Source organism: Canis lupus, chromosome 22 (assembly GCF_011100685.1).
Source record: "Canis lupus familiaris isolate Mischka breed German Shepherd chromosome 22, alternate assembly UU_Cfam_GSD_1.0, whole genome shotgun sequence".
NCBI classification, from domain to species: domain Eukaryota; kingdom Metazoa; phylum Chordata; class Mammalia; order Carnivora; family Canidae; genus Canis; species Canis lupus.
The window spans coordinates 2262882-2280398 of NC_049243.1; the positions used below are offsets into that span (position 1 = coordinate 2262882).

At 34.5% G+C, this 17517-nt stretch overlaps 1 protein-coding gene across 13 annotated transcripts in view; it reads right to left on the bottom strand.

Moving 5' to 3' along the window:
- The window catches only part of SETDB2 (SET domain bifurcated histone lysine methyltransferase 2), an 83017-nt gene that overhangs the window by 59545 nt on the left and 5955 nt on the right, over positions 1 to 17517 (bottom strand). For 12 of the 13 annotated variants that reach the window (XM_038569459.1, XM_038569453.1, XM_038569452.1 and 9 more), the window contains 4 exons: positions 16541 to 16890; positions 11954 to 12079; positions 10483 to 10548; positions 7422 to 7518 (listed from right to left, as the gene is read on the bottom strand). In XM_038569459.1, the coding sequence (XP_038425387.1) occupies positions 7422 to 7518; positions 10483 to 10548; positions 11954 to 12079; positions 16541 to 16556 (305 nt within the window). In that variant the 5' untranslated portion in view covers positions 16557 to 16890. The remainder of the gene's footprint in view (positions 1 to 7421; positions 7519 to 10482; positions 10549 to 11953; positions 12080 to 16540; positions 16891 to 17517) is intronic. The other variant, XM_038569454.1, reaches the window with a different exon arrangement.

Consider the following 17517-nt stretch of genomic DNA (forward strand, 5'->3'; position numbering starts at 1 on the left):
TGAGCATCTGCAGGGATTAAGTCTGGTGCTAACCTGATTATTTTGTTTTTTTGCTTTTGTCTCAATACTTCCAACATACTTATATTTTAATAAATACTAAAACTTCTTTTTTAATGAGTATCTATCTTGGTAAAGTCTTTTACCTCAAGACTTGATATTTTCTTTTCTTTCTTTTTAAAGATTTTATTTATTTATTCATGAGAGACATGGAGAGAGAGGCAGAGACCCAGGAAGGGGGAGGAGAAGCAGGCTCCATGCAGAGAGAGCCTGATGTGGGACTCGATCCTGGGACTCCTGGGACTCGGGATCACGCCCTTAGCCAAAGGCAGATGCTCAACTGCTGAGCCACCCAGGAGTCCTAAGACTAGATATTTTCTTATACTCAGAAGTTATCTCCTTTGTTGTTTTTGTTTATTCTAGTTTCTGTTTTAGTTCACAACAAAATACGGTAGATTTTTCCATAAGCAATGCTTTTGTAATGTAGATTGACATTAACTATCTTTTAGTATACTGAAAATATCTACATTTCATATTTTTATAATTACCAAATTTATAAATGGAAAAGGCATGCATTTTTATTTTCAGAGTTGTCAGAGAAATTCTGAGTTCTAGTTTACATGGGATTTTCTTCGCCATGAGCAGCAGCACATTGACCCTAATCCTACCACTTTGGCTTGAAATGCATACATTTTCTAAAGAACACTGCAACATAGGGATAATCCTGAAAGCATTTCTATGGCATTAACTGGAGTTACTGGTTTTCTGTTAGTAGGACAGAAATTTTTAGGACAGTAATTATTCGTCATTCTCTTTGTTTTCTCATCCATTTGACCTTTTCTCTTACATTCTGTATAATCTTACACGTTCCAGATCACATCTTTGATCTCCTTAATAAGAGATTTTTATAATGAATACTTTCTTAAAAGAAAGACTAGCATAAAACTGATCACACTATTTATAAATAGGAAATATCTGAAACCAATCGAATTACCCATCCTTGAAGGAATAAATAAAATTTATATTTCACATTATGAAAAAACAAGAGTTAAAAAGGAATGAATCAGATCTATACACAGCAATACGACTAGCTCTCAATGCTGAGAAAATCAAGATGATACATGTATGAGTATTTCCATGATATTTTAAAACTACAATAGTACTATATATCGTTTGTGGCTATATAAATATTAAAAAATTAACTAGAGAAATAACTGATGATAGTGATGCTCCTGGGAAGGTAGAAAGGGGAATAAAACTTGTCACTGCAAGAAGTTAGGTAAGGTTCAAAGAGGCCCCACCCTCATATATACATACCTATACCTATACATTTATTTATTTGTTTAAGGAAACTGGAAGCAAATACAATGAAATGTTAATAGCTGTTAATTCTAAATTGTGCTTGGGTTTTGCTGTATTCCTTTATGTTGTTAATCTTTTAAACTTCTTGAAAAGATAGTAAAAAAAATACCGGATGAGAATATAGCTAGAATAAGGCAAATCCAACGAGGAGGAAAAGAACAGAAGAATCTTGAGGAAACAACTAATTTCAATCTGTTTTAGTATTTTTGAATAATGCTGGGGGCATATTCTATAGCAAGAAATAAATTCTATAATACACCTTTTGCTTTACTCCTCTGTTTAACTTGTATCTTCTTTAGCCTAGTCTACACCTTAGTTTTGCTTTTATTCATTTATTTATTTTGGTATCCAATATTTTCTTGTTTTTTAAAGCATGTGCCTGGAATTGCTTCTCTCTTATTAAGTGCCACCTTCCTTCCTATCACTCTTTCTTACAAAGCATAGTACACTCCAAACTCTGAGCACTTCTATTTGTCTACCTGAGAACCTTCATTCCTCTTATTTCATTCAGTGTTCACTGTAATAAATTCTCTTAGCCTCTCATGGCTTTCTTCTTTACAGGTTATAACCTATACTGGGTAACGGATAGAGGTTACCCACTCTCAAGTGACTTTATTTATATGCCTACAGAGTTGTATAACCAGTAAACCAAATATTTCATTTTCCTTTTCAACTTGCCTTAACCAAATAAATTATGTTTCAGATTCTCTTCTGTGGCATCCTTTTCTCCAAATCTTTTTATTTGATTTCCTCTATTTCAACTATGATCTTCTTTTGTTCCTGTTTTGCTTCTTTGGGGAAAGGGAGATATGGAATACTAACTTGATGACTCAAAAGGTTCTTCTCTGAATATGAAATTGATTAATTCAGGGTATATGTGAGAGAGAAAGTCTCTGGGTTACCCTGAGTTCTTAAATAATAACTAATGTTTGTACCGTAGTTTATAGTTTACAGTGTACTTTTACATAATCTCCTCATGTGGCAATAAGTACAGTTCCAAGTTAGTCATTATAGGAACAATACACAATTAGACCTACTTAGGACTAATATTCATAATAGTAAACATGCTAGTAAAACTGATAATTTGGAATTTAAGATTTCAAAAACATTAGCCAACCTGGCTTAAAAGTTCTCTCCTGGTGATTAATAAATACTAAGAGGTAGAAGGCTTGAGTTATTAGGCAATTAACAAAGGGAGAAGTACCATTTATACTGAAGCAGAGCTAGGAAACAAGAAGCAGAAAAACATGAAAATGAAACACTGATAAGAACCTCAGAAATTATTCTTTTCTTATCTGTGCCTCATTTCATATAGTAAGTGAAAGCAAACCAATTTACTACAAAGCTCCAGAAGTAACCAGCTCAATCCCATTTTATGGGGAGAAAGGTTAACTTTCTTATACATATAAAGATACATTACTAGAAAAAAACAAAAACAAAAATTAAAAGACCCAATCCTATAGTGTTGTGAACCTAGTTATAGACCGCCCGGCCCCTCCCCCCAAACAGGAAAACACTGGAGGTAAACAAAGGATAAATAGGTAAGTACGGTATTGTCTGCGCCTGTTTGCTAGGTTCTGGATAAGGAATGCTCAGTTTGGATGTGGATTGAGAACTGTTTTGTTATTAGACACCTTAAGCTACAAGGCCCCAGGGACTTGTCAACAAACTCCCTGGCTTTTGGCAAGCCTGAGGTAAAAAGTCATTCTATCCTTGATGGCCACTGAAGGAGCATATTTTTTAAAAAAAAACCTATGTAAACTACATTTATCTTAAAGACTATAAGATACATTTGTTTTCTGCTCAGTCCTTTCTTTGGACATCCTCTTCTAAAAGGTGGCCCTTTTAATTTCACTGTACTCAAAGCTATTGGGTCATGTATTCACACTGGGCTATTCATCGTCTCTCTCAAGAATTTGTATCAATACGTAAAAAAATATACCATGACCTGACACTAGCACTAGCAGGTCATACATACAGTGCTTAGCTGGGACAGCTATGTGGGAACAGAAGAACCAGTTGAGAACAGATGAAGAGAAGCAGAGCTAAAAAATGCCAACCTTGACCTCAGGTACTGACTCCCCAGTTTCAATTCTAGTCCCTATATACCATGCTGTGTTGTGTTTTCTGTTCTTGGACAGCTCACTTTATTTATGTGTGTGTATGTGTAGATTAGGGGTGTGTGTGTCTGCATGTGCATCCAGTTAAAAAACCTCTTTGGGTGTTTGTATGCATGTCATGTGAAAAGCCAAATGACTTAAATTCACATCTCTGTCTTTCACAGTGGAACAAGCCTACTTCTACCATGTTAGTCAAAGCTCTATGTCTGGCATATCTCTAATAAATTCTACTACTTAAACTGGCTTGAGTAGGTTTGTGTTCCTGACACACCAAAGTACCTACCTAAGAAAAAAAATTAAGCCAGGTTTCCTAACATCACAAAAATAGATACCTTTTAATTATCACCAGAATTTTTGTTTTTACGTTTACCTGTCATAGCTCAATTATAAGAAGAAATTCAATTCAACTGTAGAATAAAATATAGAAGGCCAGTTTTTTATTAGACCTAAGATTTTCACTCTGGTTTTGCCACTGACAAACTGTATGACCTTGAGCAATTCAGCTGGGAGTGAGAATCCTTGGCTTAAGTTATTCCCCATTAAGTTTGCCTGTCTCCCTATGTAACTAATGGCGTGCTAGAGGTTTAATTACTGAAAGCAAAACAAGTAATAAGCTAATGATCTACAGAGGAAAAACAAAAGGAATTATTTAAACACAATTTTGATCATGGATGAAACATGGCCTTGAAATTCTTAATGGCAAAGAAAGAAAACTCTGAGCTAATTAGAAATGTCCTTTCACATTTGAAAAGACCTCACAAAGTTCAACTCAAAGTTAAGTATGATCTCATAGACAAAACCTCTAAGTGGAAATATAGCACAAGAAGAGTTACAGGTTCTAAGGAAATGAAATTCTGATTATGTAATCACAAATAATCCTAATGAGATGAGAAAACAGAGAAACTAGTTTCTTTGGGAAGCTCAGATTTTTTTTTTATTTTTTAAAATCTTATTTAAATTCAACTCAGATTTTTAAAAGAACATGTACAAAAGAAAAAAAGAAGACCAATTATCAATACAAATCTTGATGTGAACGTATAAGGAAAGTCTCACAAAGGTTCAAGCCTACTTAGAACTTAGGTTCCCCAAAATGCTAGTAAAACAGCAACAAAAACTTTAAAGCTATGTTTGTAACAAGTAGTTTGTTAGGGGAAAGAGCACAAGGCTGATAACAGAAAGAAGAGCTCAAAAACAATTGTGCCTTCATCTTTTCCATCTGTAAGTACTGCCCCAACTTGCAAAGACCAGACAAAAATAAAGAAACTAAAGTCTGTGATAATTTAAAAGGAGTCCTACAACGCCAGTTCATTTAAACATATTTAAAATTCTAGGCCCAAACAAATTATATCTCAAGGTCTTGAAAAAACTTAATATGAATAAAAAATGAGTAAATGCTGCCCTGATTTTTAAAAATAGGTAAAAAGGGAACATTCCAGACAGCAAAGAATGATTAGCTTAAAAATGATCTCGAAACAATTTCTAGAAGAGAGAATCAAGCATGTGACTTTTAAGTACGTAGAATTTGAAAAGCCAAAATGGATTAAGAAAAGTACAAATTAAACTAATTTTATTTTTTTTCAAGATTTTATTGTGGGGCGCCTGGGTGGCTCAGCAGATTAAGCATCTGTCTTCTGTCAAACAGAGAGCACACACACAAGCAGGCAGGCAAAGGAGAAGGGAGATGCAGGCTGGATCACAGGACCCCAGGATCATGACCTGGCAGACACCTGGCTGAGCCACCCAGGTGCCCCTGATTTTCCTTTTTAATCGAGGCTTGATAATGTCTGGCAATTATATAGAATGCTATTTCAGTGAATCTTGATTTCCTCTAATAGTCTTGTCAGTTAAGATAGAGAAATGGAGGTGGGATAATCGTAGAGATAAGTAAATTCAGTTAGGCCAACAATTCTTTCTGAAGAGTAATGAAGGGACAGTGAGCCAGCAAGGTTTTTTTGTTTTTTTTTTTTTAATAAATTTTTATTTATTTATGATAGTCACACAGAGAGAGAGAGAGAGAGGCAGAGACACAGGCAGAGGGAGAAGCAGGCTCCATGCACCGGGAGCCCGACGTGGGATTCGATCCCGGGTCTCCAGGATCGCGCCCTGGGCCAAAGGCAGGTGCCAAACCGCTGCGCCACCCAGGGATCCCCAGCAAGGGTTTTATCTTTGGTCCTGTCCTATCCGATATCGTTTTCAGTGAATATATTAAAGACTAGAAAACTCATTTAATATATTGTGGAAGAAAAAAAACTAAAAGGGAAAGAAAATATAAAAGGAGATTCAAAATTCAAAAAGATTCTGATAAGCTAGGAAAATGAAAAAAAAAAAAGAGATACTTAATAAATCCACTTCTGCATTCAGGCTTAAAATTTTTAGTAAAATAAATAGAAGATGGAAGACTGGTGGTAATTTACATGAAAACGAATCTTATATTTGTGATTTAAAGTGATTTTGTGATTTAAAATGATTAAATTTGTTTTTAGAAGGTAATGAAATTTTGTTATATATCAAAAGACCAGAATTTCTAGATTTCTGAAAATATTATGTTTTATGAATCATTTAGACTCAAACTGTAATAACACCTCTAATATGTGCAAATGCATATCATATGTAAAATAGGGTCTATCTAAAACTCTCATAAAACAACAAATAGAATTCTACATTGACAATTTTTCAATATATTGCTGAAAAGACAAAATAAGGCAACTGACATAAGAACTCCCTCTATAAAGACACTTTTTGTTTCTGAAATTCTGTTCCTTGGCCTAGCTCAAAATACTTTCAGAAACTTCCTTTACACTAGTTCTTGAAAGTTTTAGTAATGCTATTACCTACTAAAATTAAAGACCATGTGTCAGAATGTCATATTTCCTTTTATACAATTTTACTTTATGCTAAGGAATCTACAAAATGGTACTGAAATGGTAAAAGGAGAAAGAAAAGGTCAGAAAAAATTAGCCTATTCTCATAAGCTTTCTGGTACTAATTTAGAACTGTTAAACTATTTGAAAAGCTGAACTGATAGTGAAAGAAATACTGTTTACACCTTTCCAATACTCTAAATGAAATAATCCAGGGGTACCTGGCTGGCTCAGTTGGTACAGCATCTGACTCTTAATCTCAGGGGGTGTAAGTTTAAGCCCCACATTGGGTGTAGAGATTACTTAAAAAATAAAATTTTAAAAAATAATGAAAAATAAAGAAGTAATCAAGGAAAAATAATTTTTTAGTTAAATTGCCAGTTTGATAGATTTCAGTACATTAACTAATTTATACAATTTTTTTTCAAAGGTTTATTTATTTGAGAGAGTACACCCACATGCAAGTGGAGGGAGGGGCAGACGAAAAGAAGACAGAGAATTGCAAGTAGACTCCTCGCTGAGAGCAGAGCTCAACATTCTGATTCCACAACCCATGAGATCATGACCTGAGTTGAAATGAAGAGTTGGATACTCAATTGAATGAGCCACTCATGCACCCCTATACAAAGAAAACTTTTTTTTTAAGGATTTTATTTATTTACTCATGAGAGACACAGAGAGAGAGAGAGAGAGAGAGAGAGGCAGACACACAGGCAGAGAGAGAAGCAGGCTCCATGCAGGGAGCCTGATTGGCACTTGATCCTCAGACTCCAGGATTGCGCCCTGGGCCCAAGGCAGGCACCAAACCACTGAGCCACCCAGGGATCCCCTACACAAAGAAATCTTAAACTAAATTTTATTGAAAGACTTGATTACCTAGAGATATTAATAAGTAAACAGCTTGTTAAATGACATATGTATGAAACTTTATCCTACATAAAATCTACAACTTTTAAAGCTTTGGACGGGGAAAAAAATTTTTATATATTCTATCTATTCTTACATCAAATGATTAAAAAGAGTAAATCTCTTCCTAGTAGCAAAAGTATTAACAACAAATAAATGTAACCTGTATACATACAGAGATGTACAGTCTTCTGGAAAGGAGTCTTCATATGATGTAGAGGGCAATGAACCTGATTTATTTTCCTGTTCATTCTGAGTCACAGATATATGATCTACGTGAAGAAAATACAAATGTTTGAGTAACAAGTATACCAAGTTAAAAATCATTTACTGTAAAATCTAAATAATATCTTTAGTGATTAGAGGTATCTGGAGCCCTTCAATCTACAAATATAGTAAGACTTTAAAATTAAGCCAAAAAATTAGGTGTCAATATTTTCAAAAACACTAAGAAAATAAGATAGGATAAAGTAAAAGACTTAGGATAGAGAGACTTCTATCGGAGAAAATCTAGTTTGGCCTGAACTTAATCTGAATTTTAATCAACCTTTATTTATTTATCTTAAACGTTTTATAAAAAAATTTTATTTATTTATTAATGAGAGAGAGAAGCAGGCTCCCTACAGGGAGCCTGATGTGAGACTCGATCCCGGGACTCCAGAATCACACCCTGGGCCAAAGGCAGGCGCTAAACTGCTGAGCCACCCAGGGATCCCCTTAATCAACTTTAAGGTGATCATTTACTATCCTTATCTGTTTGCATTTTAAAAAAAATAACATAACTCTTGCTAAAAGGTCACAAAATGGAAAGTTTATGTATCTCTTACTTTTCTCATTTTTCAACTGCTACCTTCATTTTTGGAGGGTGGGGTATCTGGTTACCTCTTTTAATATTTCCATTTGACTTTTCATATTACTCATTCTATCTCTCTGTGCTTAATTTTATGTCTTGTCTCTTCTTTTTCCATGTCACCTAGTCTTACTAACACGACTACAATAAACTGTGTATTTAACGAGAAGTTACAGATTTCCTGTTTTTATTTTGAAAAATGGATGTATGAAATATTCTATGGTTTAAAGACATATGTGTATATATACACACATATACGTATGTCTTCCCCCACCCTCGTTTTTTAGGGAAAGCATGCTTGTGAGGGGTGAGGGCAGGGGGAGGAAGAGAGGACCTTAAGCAGACTCCTTACCCTGTGTAGAGCCTGACACGGGGCTCAACCTCATGACCTGAGATGATGGCCTGAGCTAAAATCAAAAGTCAGATGCTTAACTGACTAAGCCACTCAGGTGCCCCTAAAGGTATTTTTTAAATGTGTTCTTTTCTATGCATTAATGGACTTTAAGAAAAAAAGTGATTCTCATCCTGCCTTAGATTATTAACTTGCAAATGTCCTTTAGTGCAGAAAAAAAAAGTGTTTGAAAAGTTTAAGTAAATAAAAGAATAGCTTAAGTTATAAAAAGAGAACACTATTTGGCTACTTGGAAAATAATTATTCCTCTTTAATTATCAAGGTAAAGAAAACTTTAAAATCTGATAGTTGATAAGGACTATAATTCTGGATTAAAAATTAAGTTTTACAAATTAAGAATTTGATTTTTCCTAATTTCTTTGTATGAGTCACATAAAACCAAACTAACAAATATGAATAAATGTATATAAACATAATTAGAAATAAGACTTACTGAAAAAAATGATTTTAAAATTAATCATTAGATAAAGGAGGAAAGGGGAAATAATAATTCCTCTCAAGAAAACAGTATCCAATCCTTTGGGGACACAGCACATATTTACAGTTATACACAAGCAAGGAAAATAAAGGTAATTACTGGTTTGGGCAATCCAGGTTCTATCTGGGACAGCTTGTTTTGACACCAAGTCTTTTTGTTTCTCTCAGTCTCACTATTCTTTTTTTTTTCCCCCACTATTCTTTTTAAAATAAATACTAACATGAAATTTTATTCCTAGGAAGTTCTTAATCCTTGTATTTGTCAATAATATTAATTATACAACTCCCCAGTTACTTAGTTACAAATATTGCTCTACATTGGCAAACATATACTTGTATTTTGATAAATTCATATTTCAAATGAACTATATAAAAATAGGAAATTACAAAAAAAACCCTAAACCAAAACCCAATTTACTTTCATATAGTAAGAAATAATTTGTTTCAGAAAAAAAAAAAAAAACCCACTTATTTCCTCTTACCTCCTCTCACATTTTAAAGCCCCTCTTGCAAAACTAGTGTAATCTCTTGAGTATGTTGATTCCAAGTGCTACTGAAAGATACTGACAAAAGCTGTTTTCTTAAAGAATCCACCCTTCTAAAACTATACATTAACTACTGAAATAGAGAGTACTTTTGAATACCATAAAGTTTTTTAAAAAATAGACTGATGATGCTAGTTATATTTTCAGAGATTTAAAACCTTAATGCTACAAATTATGCAGTTAAAATTACTCTAATTTGTTAACAATATTTAGCAATATTAATTAAAATTCAGTAAAGCACTTTCTTAAGATTTTAGATAATTAGACACAAAGATTTATAGGAGAGTGATTCTGATAAAAAAAACTTTTTAATTTTTCTTTTCTCAGTTCTGGGATATTATCTTTGATCAATCCCTTCTAAAATGAATTTGTTTACAGTTTGCAAGACTAATGGTCTAATAATAATCTAGAAATAAAAAATCCTTACACTAACTTATATCTATGCTGGAATATACCTTTCTAGTACTGTTTTTCTCACAAAGTGGGTTTATAATAGTTTGCAGTCTTAGAATGTTCTGAAGAAGAGATACATTTGCTTACTCTTTCCCTAGGACATTCAGAAGAATGTGCATTTCCTATCTCTGGATGGGTAGGACTTTTCATTTAATAGGGAAATTGACTTATATAATTTGCCAATATAGATCTTATATTTCTTTTTTTTTTTTTTTTTTAAATCTTACCAATTTATTCATGACAGACAGAGAGGCAGAGACACAGGCAGAGAGAGAAGCAGGCTCCATGCAGCGAGCCGGATGTGGGACCTGATCCCGGTCCCCAGGATCACACCCTAGGCCAAAAGCGGCACTAAACCGCTGGGCCACCGCGGATGCCCTAGATCTTACATTTCATTTTAACTTATCTTTAGGTAATCTGACATACTTAAGTCAATTAAGCCTGCTTCGAGTCAAGAAAATAAAAGAAAACTCAAGGTTAGGATTAGAAATGCACATACCCTTTATCAATGTGGAATTGTTACTTATGGTTGCTTCATTCACTAGAATCATTGCTTGAATATATTCTGTTAAGGAAAATAAAAAAGTATGAAAACAATCAGCAGCAGCATCACTTTCATTCATGGTGGCAGCTACTGTGCTAAACAATTTACAAACTATCTTATTTAATCTTCATTAACTCCTCTAAGAGGTTCTTATGACAATTACCAGCATTAGAAACAAAAACTGAGTCTTAGGTTAAACTATTTATACCAAGGTGCCTAGGTGGCTAAGCCAGCTAAGCACCCAACTCTTGATTTCAGCTCAGGTCATCATCTCAGGGTTGTGAGATCGAGCCCTGTGTTAGGCTCTGCATTGGGTGTGAGGCCTGCTTACAATTCTCTTCCTCCTGTTCCCTCTGCCCCCCTCTCTCCCTCTCTAAACAAAACAAAAAAACAAAAACAACCCCCCAAAACATTATATATTCCAGGTCAAATCAGCAAGGAAGTGGTAGAACTAGATTCAAAACTAGATCTGACTCCTGAAAGGAATGAAAAAGAATATTAAAATGAAAAACAATGGGATGCCCCGGTGGCTCAGGGGTTGAGTTCGGCCCAGGGCATTGATTAAAAGTCCTGGGTTCGAGTCCCACCTCAGGCTCCCTGCAGGGAGCCTGCATCTCCCTCTGCTGTGTCTCTGCCTCTTTCTCTGTGTCTCTAATGAATAAGTAAATAAAAAATAATAAAATAAAACAAAATGAAAAACAATACTATTTTTGGACAAGCAAACAAAATATTAATGTCTATAAGAATATCCAAAAAATATTAAGAATGGTCTAAAAGACAATTTGCTTGAAAATCTTACATCCTGAGGCAAAGAAGGAGGTTTCTACATAAAAGTCTAAGGCTCTCCAACCAGGGTTGAAAACTAAGAGACAGGAAAAATAAAAATTTGGCTGACTGAGCTAGCTGTCTATGTAGAGTGCAGTTCTGCTTTCAGAAGACTAGTAAGGCAAATTCTGTTTAAAGCAGGCAAAATATAGTCAAATGTGCTTTCATATTTTAAAAGACACTAGGTGTCTGAGTGATGCAGTGATGGGTAATTTGTCATATTTTTCCAAATGTACTAAATGTTGTATAATGAGCAGATACTACTCCTGCAATGCCCACCCCGCCTCAAAAAGAATTACAGAGAAAAAGAAAACATGGACAGCAAAGTAGCCTGAGAGAAAAAGAGATAAATTCACAGCAGCTGTTGTTCAAAGTAATCATCTTTACCCATTTTTACTAAGTGTCTATAATATATGGTAAAATCAAGTGTTTACAGAAGCAGAGCACAAACACAAAAGAAACAGAATGCATGGTAGGCTCTTAGAAAACAAAAAAAAAATTTTGACTTTTAAAATGAATAATAGTGGACATAGAATTGTACTATATTGCCATTGGTTAATATTTAGCATTAAATGTATTTAATGTTTTTTGTACTCCATACCTTTATTTGTGGCAGACCCATCTTTGATCTTTTGTTTCAGTGATTGCAGCACATTTTGCACTTGTTCAAATATGAAGTCCACTTTTCCATCATCTTCCAGATCCATCCAGAAAGTTTTTGCATCACCTAAAATAAAAATAAGTGAATAGCTTGAGTGCTCAATAGAAATGTACTATAATTTCCCTAAGGCACATGTTACATAGAATCCACTTGGTTTCTAAATAATATTAAAATTTAATTGGTCTTCATTTACCTTGAGGGAAAAAAATTTTGATCATTATTTCCTTATAAGAACTATAAACAAAGAATATGACCTAAGTATTTCACTTATTTCTGCCAACAAAAATACGTTAAAAATTTCAGTGATACTATTTCTGGTGTCCCTGGAAAACAAAAGGAACAGCTTCATTTTAAGGTGGTGGTAGACATATATAAACACATAAGCATTTTAAAAGTTTCAGGGATATAATCTCCACTGAATATGGAAGTGGACAGTTATAGAATGAAACATCTCAACAGGGACGCCTGGGTGGCTCAGTGGCTGAGCATCTGCCTTCAGCTCAGGGCTTGATCCCAAGGTCCTGGGATCGAGTCCCACATCGGGCTCCCTGCAGGGAGCCCGCTTCTCCCTTTGCCTGTGTCGATGCCTCTCTCTGTGTTTCTCATGAGTAAATAAATAAAATCTTTTAAAAAAAGAAAAAAAAAAAAAAAAGAAACATCTCAACAATTGCTGTGTATGTCCAACAATGTTTTTAAAAATCTTTATATTTTTAAAATAATTATATGAAGCAAAATAATGTTTAAACTTTTTATAGGTAGCTATATAGATGAGGCAATATTTCAGATGCTCAGCAAGTGAACACCTTCATCAAAAATTCCTAAAGATAAGTGCCTTGCTGGCTGAGTCAGCAGCGCATGCAACTCTTGAGTTCAACCTGCATGCTGGGGGTAGAGCTTACTTAAAAAAATTTTCCTGGAAGAAATAATTCAAAGTTGAAAACAAATATGAGAAAGACAATTAAACTGGAAAAAGCAAATCTCACATTTCTACCATGTTTAAAAGTAACAAAAATACCTAAAATGTTAAAATTCATTTATATGTTAAAGTGTTAAAATACATAAGATGTTCAAAACTAATGAATAGAGCTTTAAACAAAAGAGGGACATAACAACTATTGTACTTCAGAAAGATCACTTGAGTAGCCACTGGGACAATTAATAAGCAGAGAGCCTAGTAAGTTCACAAAAACATACATTTTTCTTAATAAAAATTAAACCCTGAACCTCTTAAGTTTGGCAGCAAGGTGAGAATCTTTATAAAAGGCTTGGGTATAGTTCTAAGTCTCCCTGACAAAGTCACCTTACCCAAAAGGGATCTCTCACTAATTAGGGATGATGCCGCCACAGCAGCCTCAGAAGGGGTGTTGGTTCCCTGTTGACACCTTGGCTTGATGCCTACATGAGACCAAGCCTACTTTTAAACTCCCCATAGCACATCTCAGACAAGGTTTCAAGGTCTGAAATAAGCACAATATAAGAGGACAAAAGGGATAAGGAATGATGCTTCAGAAGTAGAGGGACCGGGACACCTGGGTGGCTCAGCGGTTGAGAGTCTGCCTTCAGCTCAGGGAGTGATCCTGGAGTCCGGGGATCGAGTCCCACATTGGGCTCCCTGCATGGAGCCTGCTTCTCCCTCTGCCTGTGTCTCTGCCTCTCTCTGGGTCTTTCATAAATAAATGAATAAAATCTTTAAAAAAAAAAAAAAAAAAAAAAGTAGAGGAACCATGACATGGAGAGCTTTTCATGCCATGCTAAGCAACTCCATTTTTAAGTTTTATTTATTTTTAGTATTTTACTTAAGTTCAATTTGCCAACATATAGTATAACACCCAGTGCTCATCCCATCAGGTGCCCTCCTCGGTGCCCATCACCCAGTTACTCCAACCGCCATACCCTCCTCTTCTGCAACCCTTTGTCTTCCAATTAGAGGAGTATCTTATGGTTTGTCTTCCTCTCTAAGTTTTCCCCAGTTTCCGTCCCTTCCACTATTTCTTATATCCCTCATATGAGTGAAAACATGTATTTGTCTTTCTCCAATTGACTTATTTCACTCAGCAGAAGAGAGCAACTCTCTTTTTATATGAAAGACTATGGGATCCACTCAAAAAGTTTAAGCATCTTCTGATGTGGTTAGTTTTTTAGAAAGGTTATTAAGTTTCTGACTTGGGCATAGTAATGGTACTCATAGAGATAAGGAATAAAGATGGGACAAGTGAGAAATTTAAGTAGTGTTAAGTACACTGGATACACAGGCTCCAGAGTAAGATCTGGTCCAATTACATGGATTTTGGAGTCAATGGCACACAAATGCTTGCTTAAATCACAGAGTAGATGTGATTAGGGAGAATGTATACAATGAGAAGAGGGTCTCCGATATACGAGCAATGAATGTAAGAAAAGAGAATCATGGAAACCAAGAAGGAGCAAACAGGTGGAAAGAAAACCAGGAGGGTAGCCCAGGTGGCTCAGCGGTTTAGCGCCGCCTTCGGCCAAGGGCGTGATCCTGGAGACCCGGGATCAAGTCCTGCGTCGGGCTCCCTGCACGGAGCCTGCTTCTCCCTCTGCCTGTGTCTCTGCCTCTCTCTCTCTCCTCTCTGTGTATTCTCATGAATAAATAAATAAAATATTAAAAAAAAAAAAAAGAATGAAAACCAGGAGTCAGCACAAAAACAGAAGTGGTGATTAACAACCTAGACTTTGGAGTTCAGATGCATTTGTGTTTGAATCCCAGCACTGCTAGTCGTTAAGCTGTTGGACCATATCTATGAAATGGGAATAACATCTACTTAATGGAGTTGGATGTGTGGATAAGCATGTGGCTTTTAGCATAAAATTACTACATAGAGTAAATATATATGTAGTATATATGTATACGTACATATATATACACACACAGTACACACTAAATACAAATTTTAAAGATGTAAAAGTAAAATTTACCATATACAATTAAACAGGGAATACAGTCTTCAGTGAAAGAAATTAATTTCTAATTGTGGAATTTTAGATATCATTCAGCTAAGTGGGCAAGTATTTTTTGAAGGACCTTCCAGAATCCTTAAAATCATTAAGTTTTTCACTGACAGGTAATGAATAAAAATCACTGGTTTTAGATAAAACTATTTGTGAAAGCACTTAAATGGTTGTTAACATGTTTCTTGAATCAATGTTCCATACTAGGGATTTATCTTTATTTGAGGTAGATATCTAGATGGGAAGATTTTGAAAAGCACCAAGTGAACCTACCATCTGAAGTTCAATATCGACAGCATTTGTTGCTAATGATAAAATTTACATTACCAAGCTAAAATTGGAAATTTGTAAACCTTGCATATACCATAGTAAGCCTCATAGCTTCTCTATAATTAATCACTTTTTGATGATATTGGTAGCAATATTAACAAATGTGACTTTTAAATATTATATGATGGGAACCCTGGGTGGCGCAGCGGTTTAGCGCCTGCTTTTGGCCCAGGGCGCGATCCTGGAGACCCGGGATCGAATCCCACGTCGGGCTCCCGGTGCATGGAGCCTGCTTCTCCCTCTGCCTATGTCTCTGCCTCTCTCTCTCTGTGTGTGACTATCATAAATAAATAAAAATTTAAAAAAATAAAAATAAATAAATAAATAAATAAATAAATAAATAAATATTATATGATGAAATGTGTCAACATCTGGAAAATCTGCGTAATTTACTGATCCAATTATTTTCCAAGTGGCTAATGTATATTATAAAATCATAAAAGATCTATTCAATGTGCAAGAAGGACCAATGGACCTTAACGTAAGAGTGTAATAAAACTCAGATATGCATTCAGATTTCACACTACAATTGACTCTGATCCACAAGAGAGAAATGTTATGTTGATAACAAATACCTTTGATGTGATTACCTCTATGCTCTTCTTCCCAAAAACCTATAACCTTGCTCTAATCATGAGAAAAAAAAATCAATTAATAATTCCAATAAGAGGGGCATCCTACAAAATACTTGGCTACAAAATACTACAAAATAAAACACAAGTCTGAGAAACTATTATACCCAAGAGAACCCTTTGGAGACATGACAAATAAATATAATGTGACATCCTGGAACAGAAAAAGACATCAGGTACGAACTACAAAAATATGAATAAACTATGCACTTTAATTATGCATATTATGGTTCATGAATTGCAAAAAATGTACCAGCCAAATGTAAGATGTTAATCATAAGTAAAACTGGATGTAGAAGATAGGGGAATTTTCTGTACTGTCAACTTTTCTTTAAAAAGTGAATCTAAAGGTTTTCTAAAAGAATAAAGTGTATTTTGTAAAAAGTAAAAAAGTACATTAAAGAACTTAGGTTTATATATACAATTAATTATAAAGACTCAAAATTGTTGACTACATGAGAATAAGTCCTAAATTCCTTCAAATGTTTAACAGTCACTTGCAGCGAAAAACCTTGGAAGTTCCACAATTCAGCTTCATTAAGTAGTCTATACACTTTAAAATATAATGTTTAACAATGGTTTCCAAACTTACCATTTTTTTCTCCCATCTTCTGGCGTCGTCCATAAACATAAAACTCTTCAAAATTAACTTTCAAAGGACTGAATCACTTTGATTGAAGAATATAATTGGAATCCAACTGGCATCCAACTATGGTCTCTATGAAATTTGCAGTCCTCAGAGAAAATACATCATTATGCCAATTCTAAACCCAATATTCTTGGACGCTTGAATTTTCAAATAGTAACTGTGGTTGAAGAAACTTTAAAAAATGACCACTAGTCCCATCTGATGCCAAGTCCATGCAACTTCAGATCATTGATAATATCTTTTTAAAAATAAAAACCAACTCCATCTTTTGGTCCATGGATGCATGAAACATTCTGTAAAGAAAACAATAAAGATTGGTAAGTATATGCAAAGAATAAAATACATAAGAAAAAAAGATTATTTTAACAACAGCTTTATCTTTTAAAATAACATACACTGTTATAGAAACAAGAATACATATTAAATGGAAAAATGTGTAAAATATCAAAATTACAAAGTTACAGAGAAATTAAGAATCATCCATATTTAAAATATTAATTCACATAAACTATCCCCATTTTATAAATATTTTTAAGCTTTTCTTATTTTTTATAAATACTTTACAACAACTTTTACAATGGGGATGGTAACGCTAACTACCTCAAAGGGTTGTTGTGAAGATTTAATTACTTAGAACAGTGGCTGGCACATACAAAAGACTCCATAAATATTAGCAATTATTATAGTTCTTTCAGTATATATACTTTTATTTTATTTTTTTAAAAGATTTTATTTATTCATTCATAGAGACACAGAGAGAGAGAGAGGCAGAGACACAGGCAGAGGGAGAAGCAGGCTCCATGCAGGGAAAACGACGTGGGACTCGATCCCGGGTCTCCAGGATCACACCTCGGGCTGCAAGCGGGGCTAAACCGCTAAGCTACCAGGGTTGCCCTCAGTATATATACTTTAAAATAAAA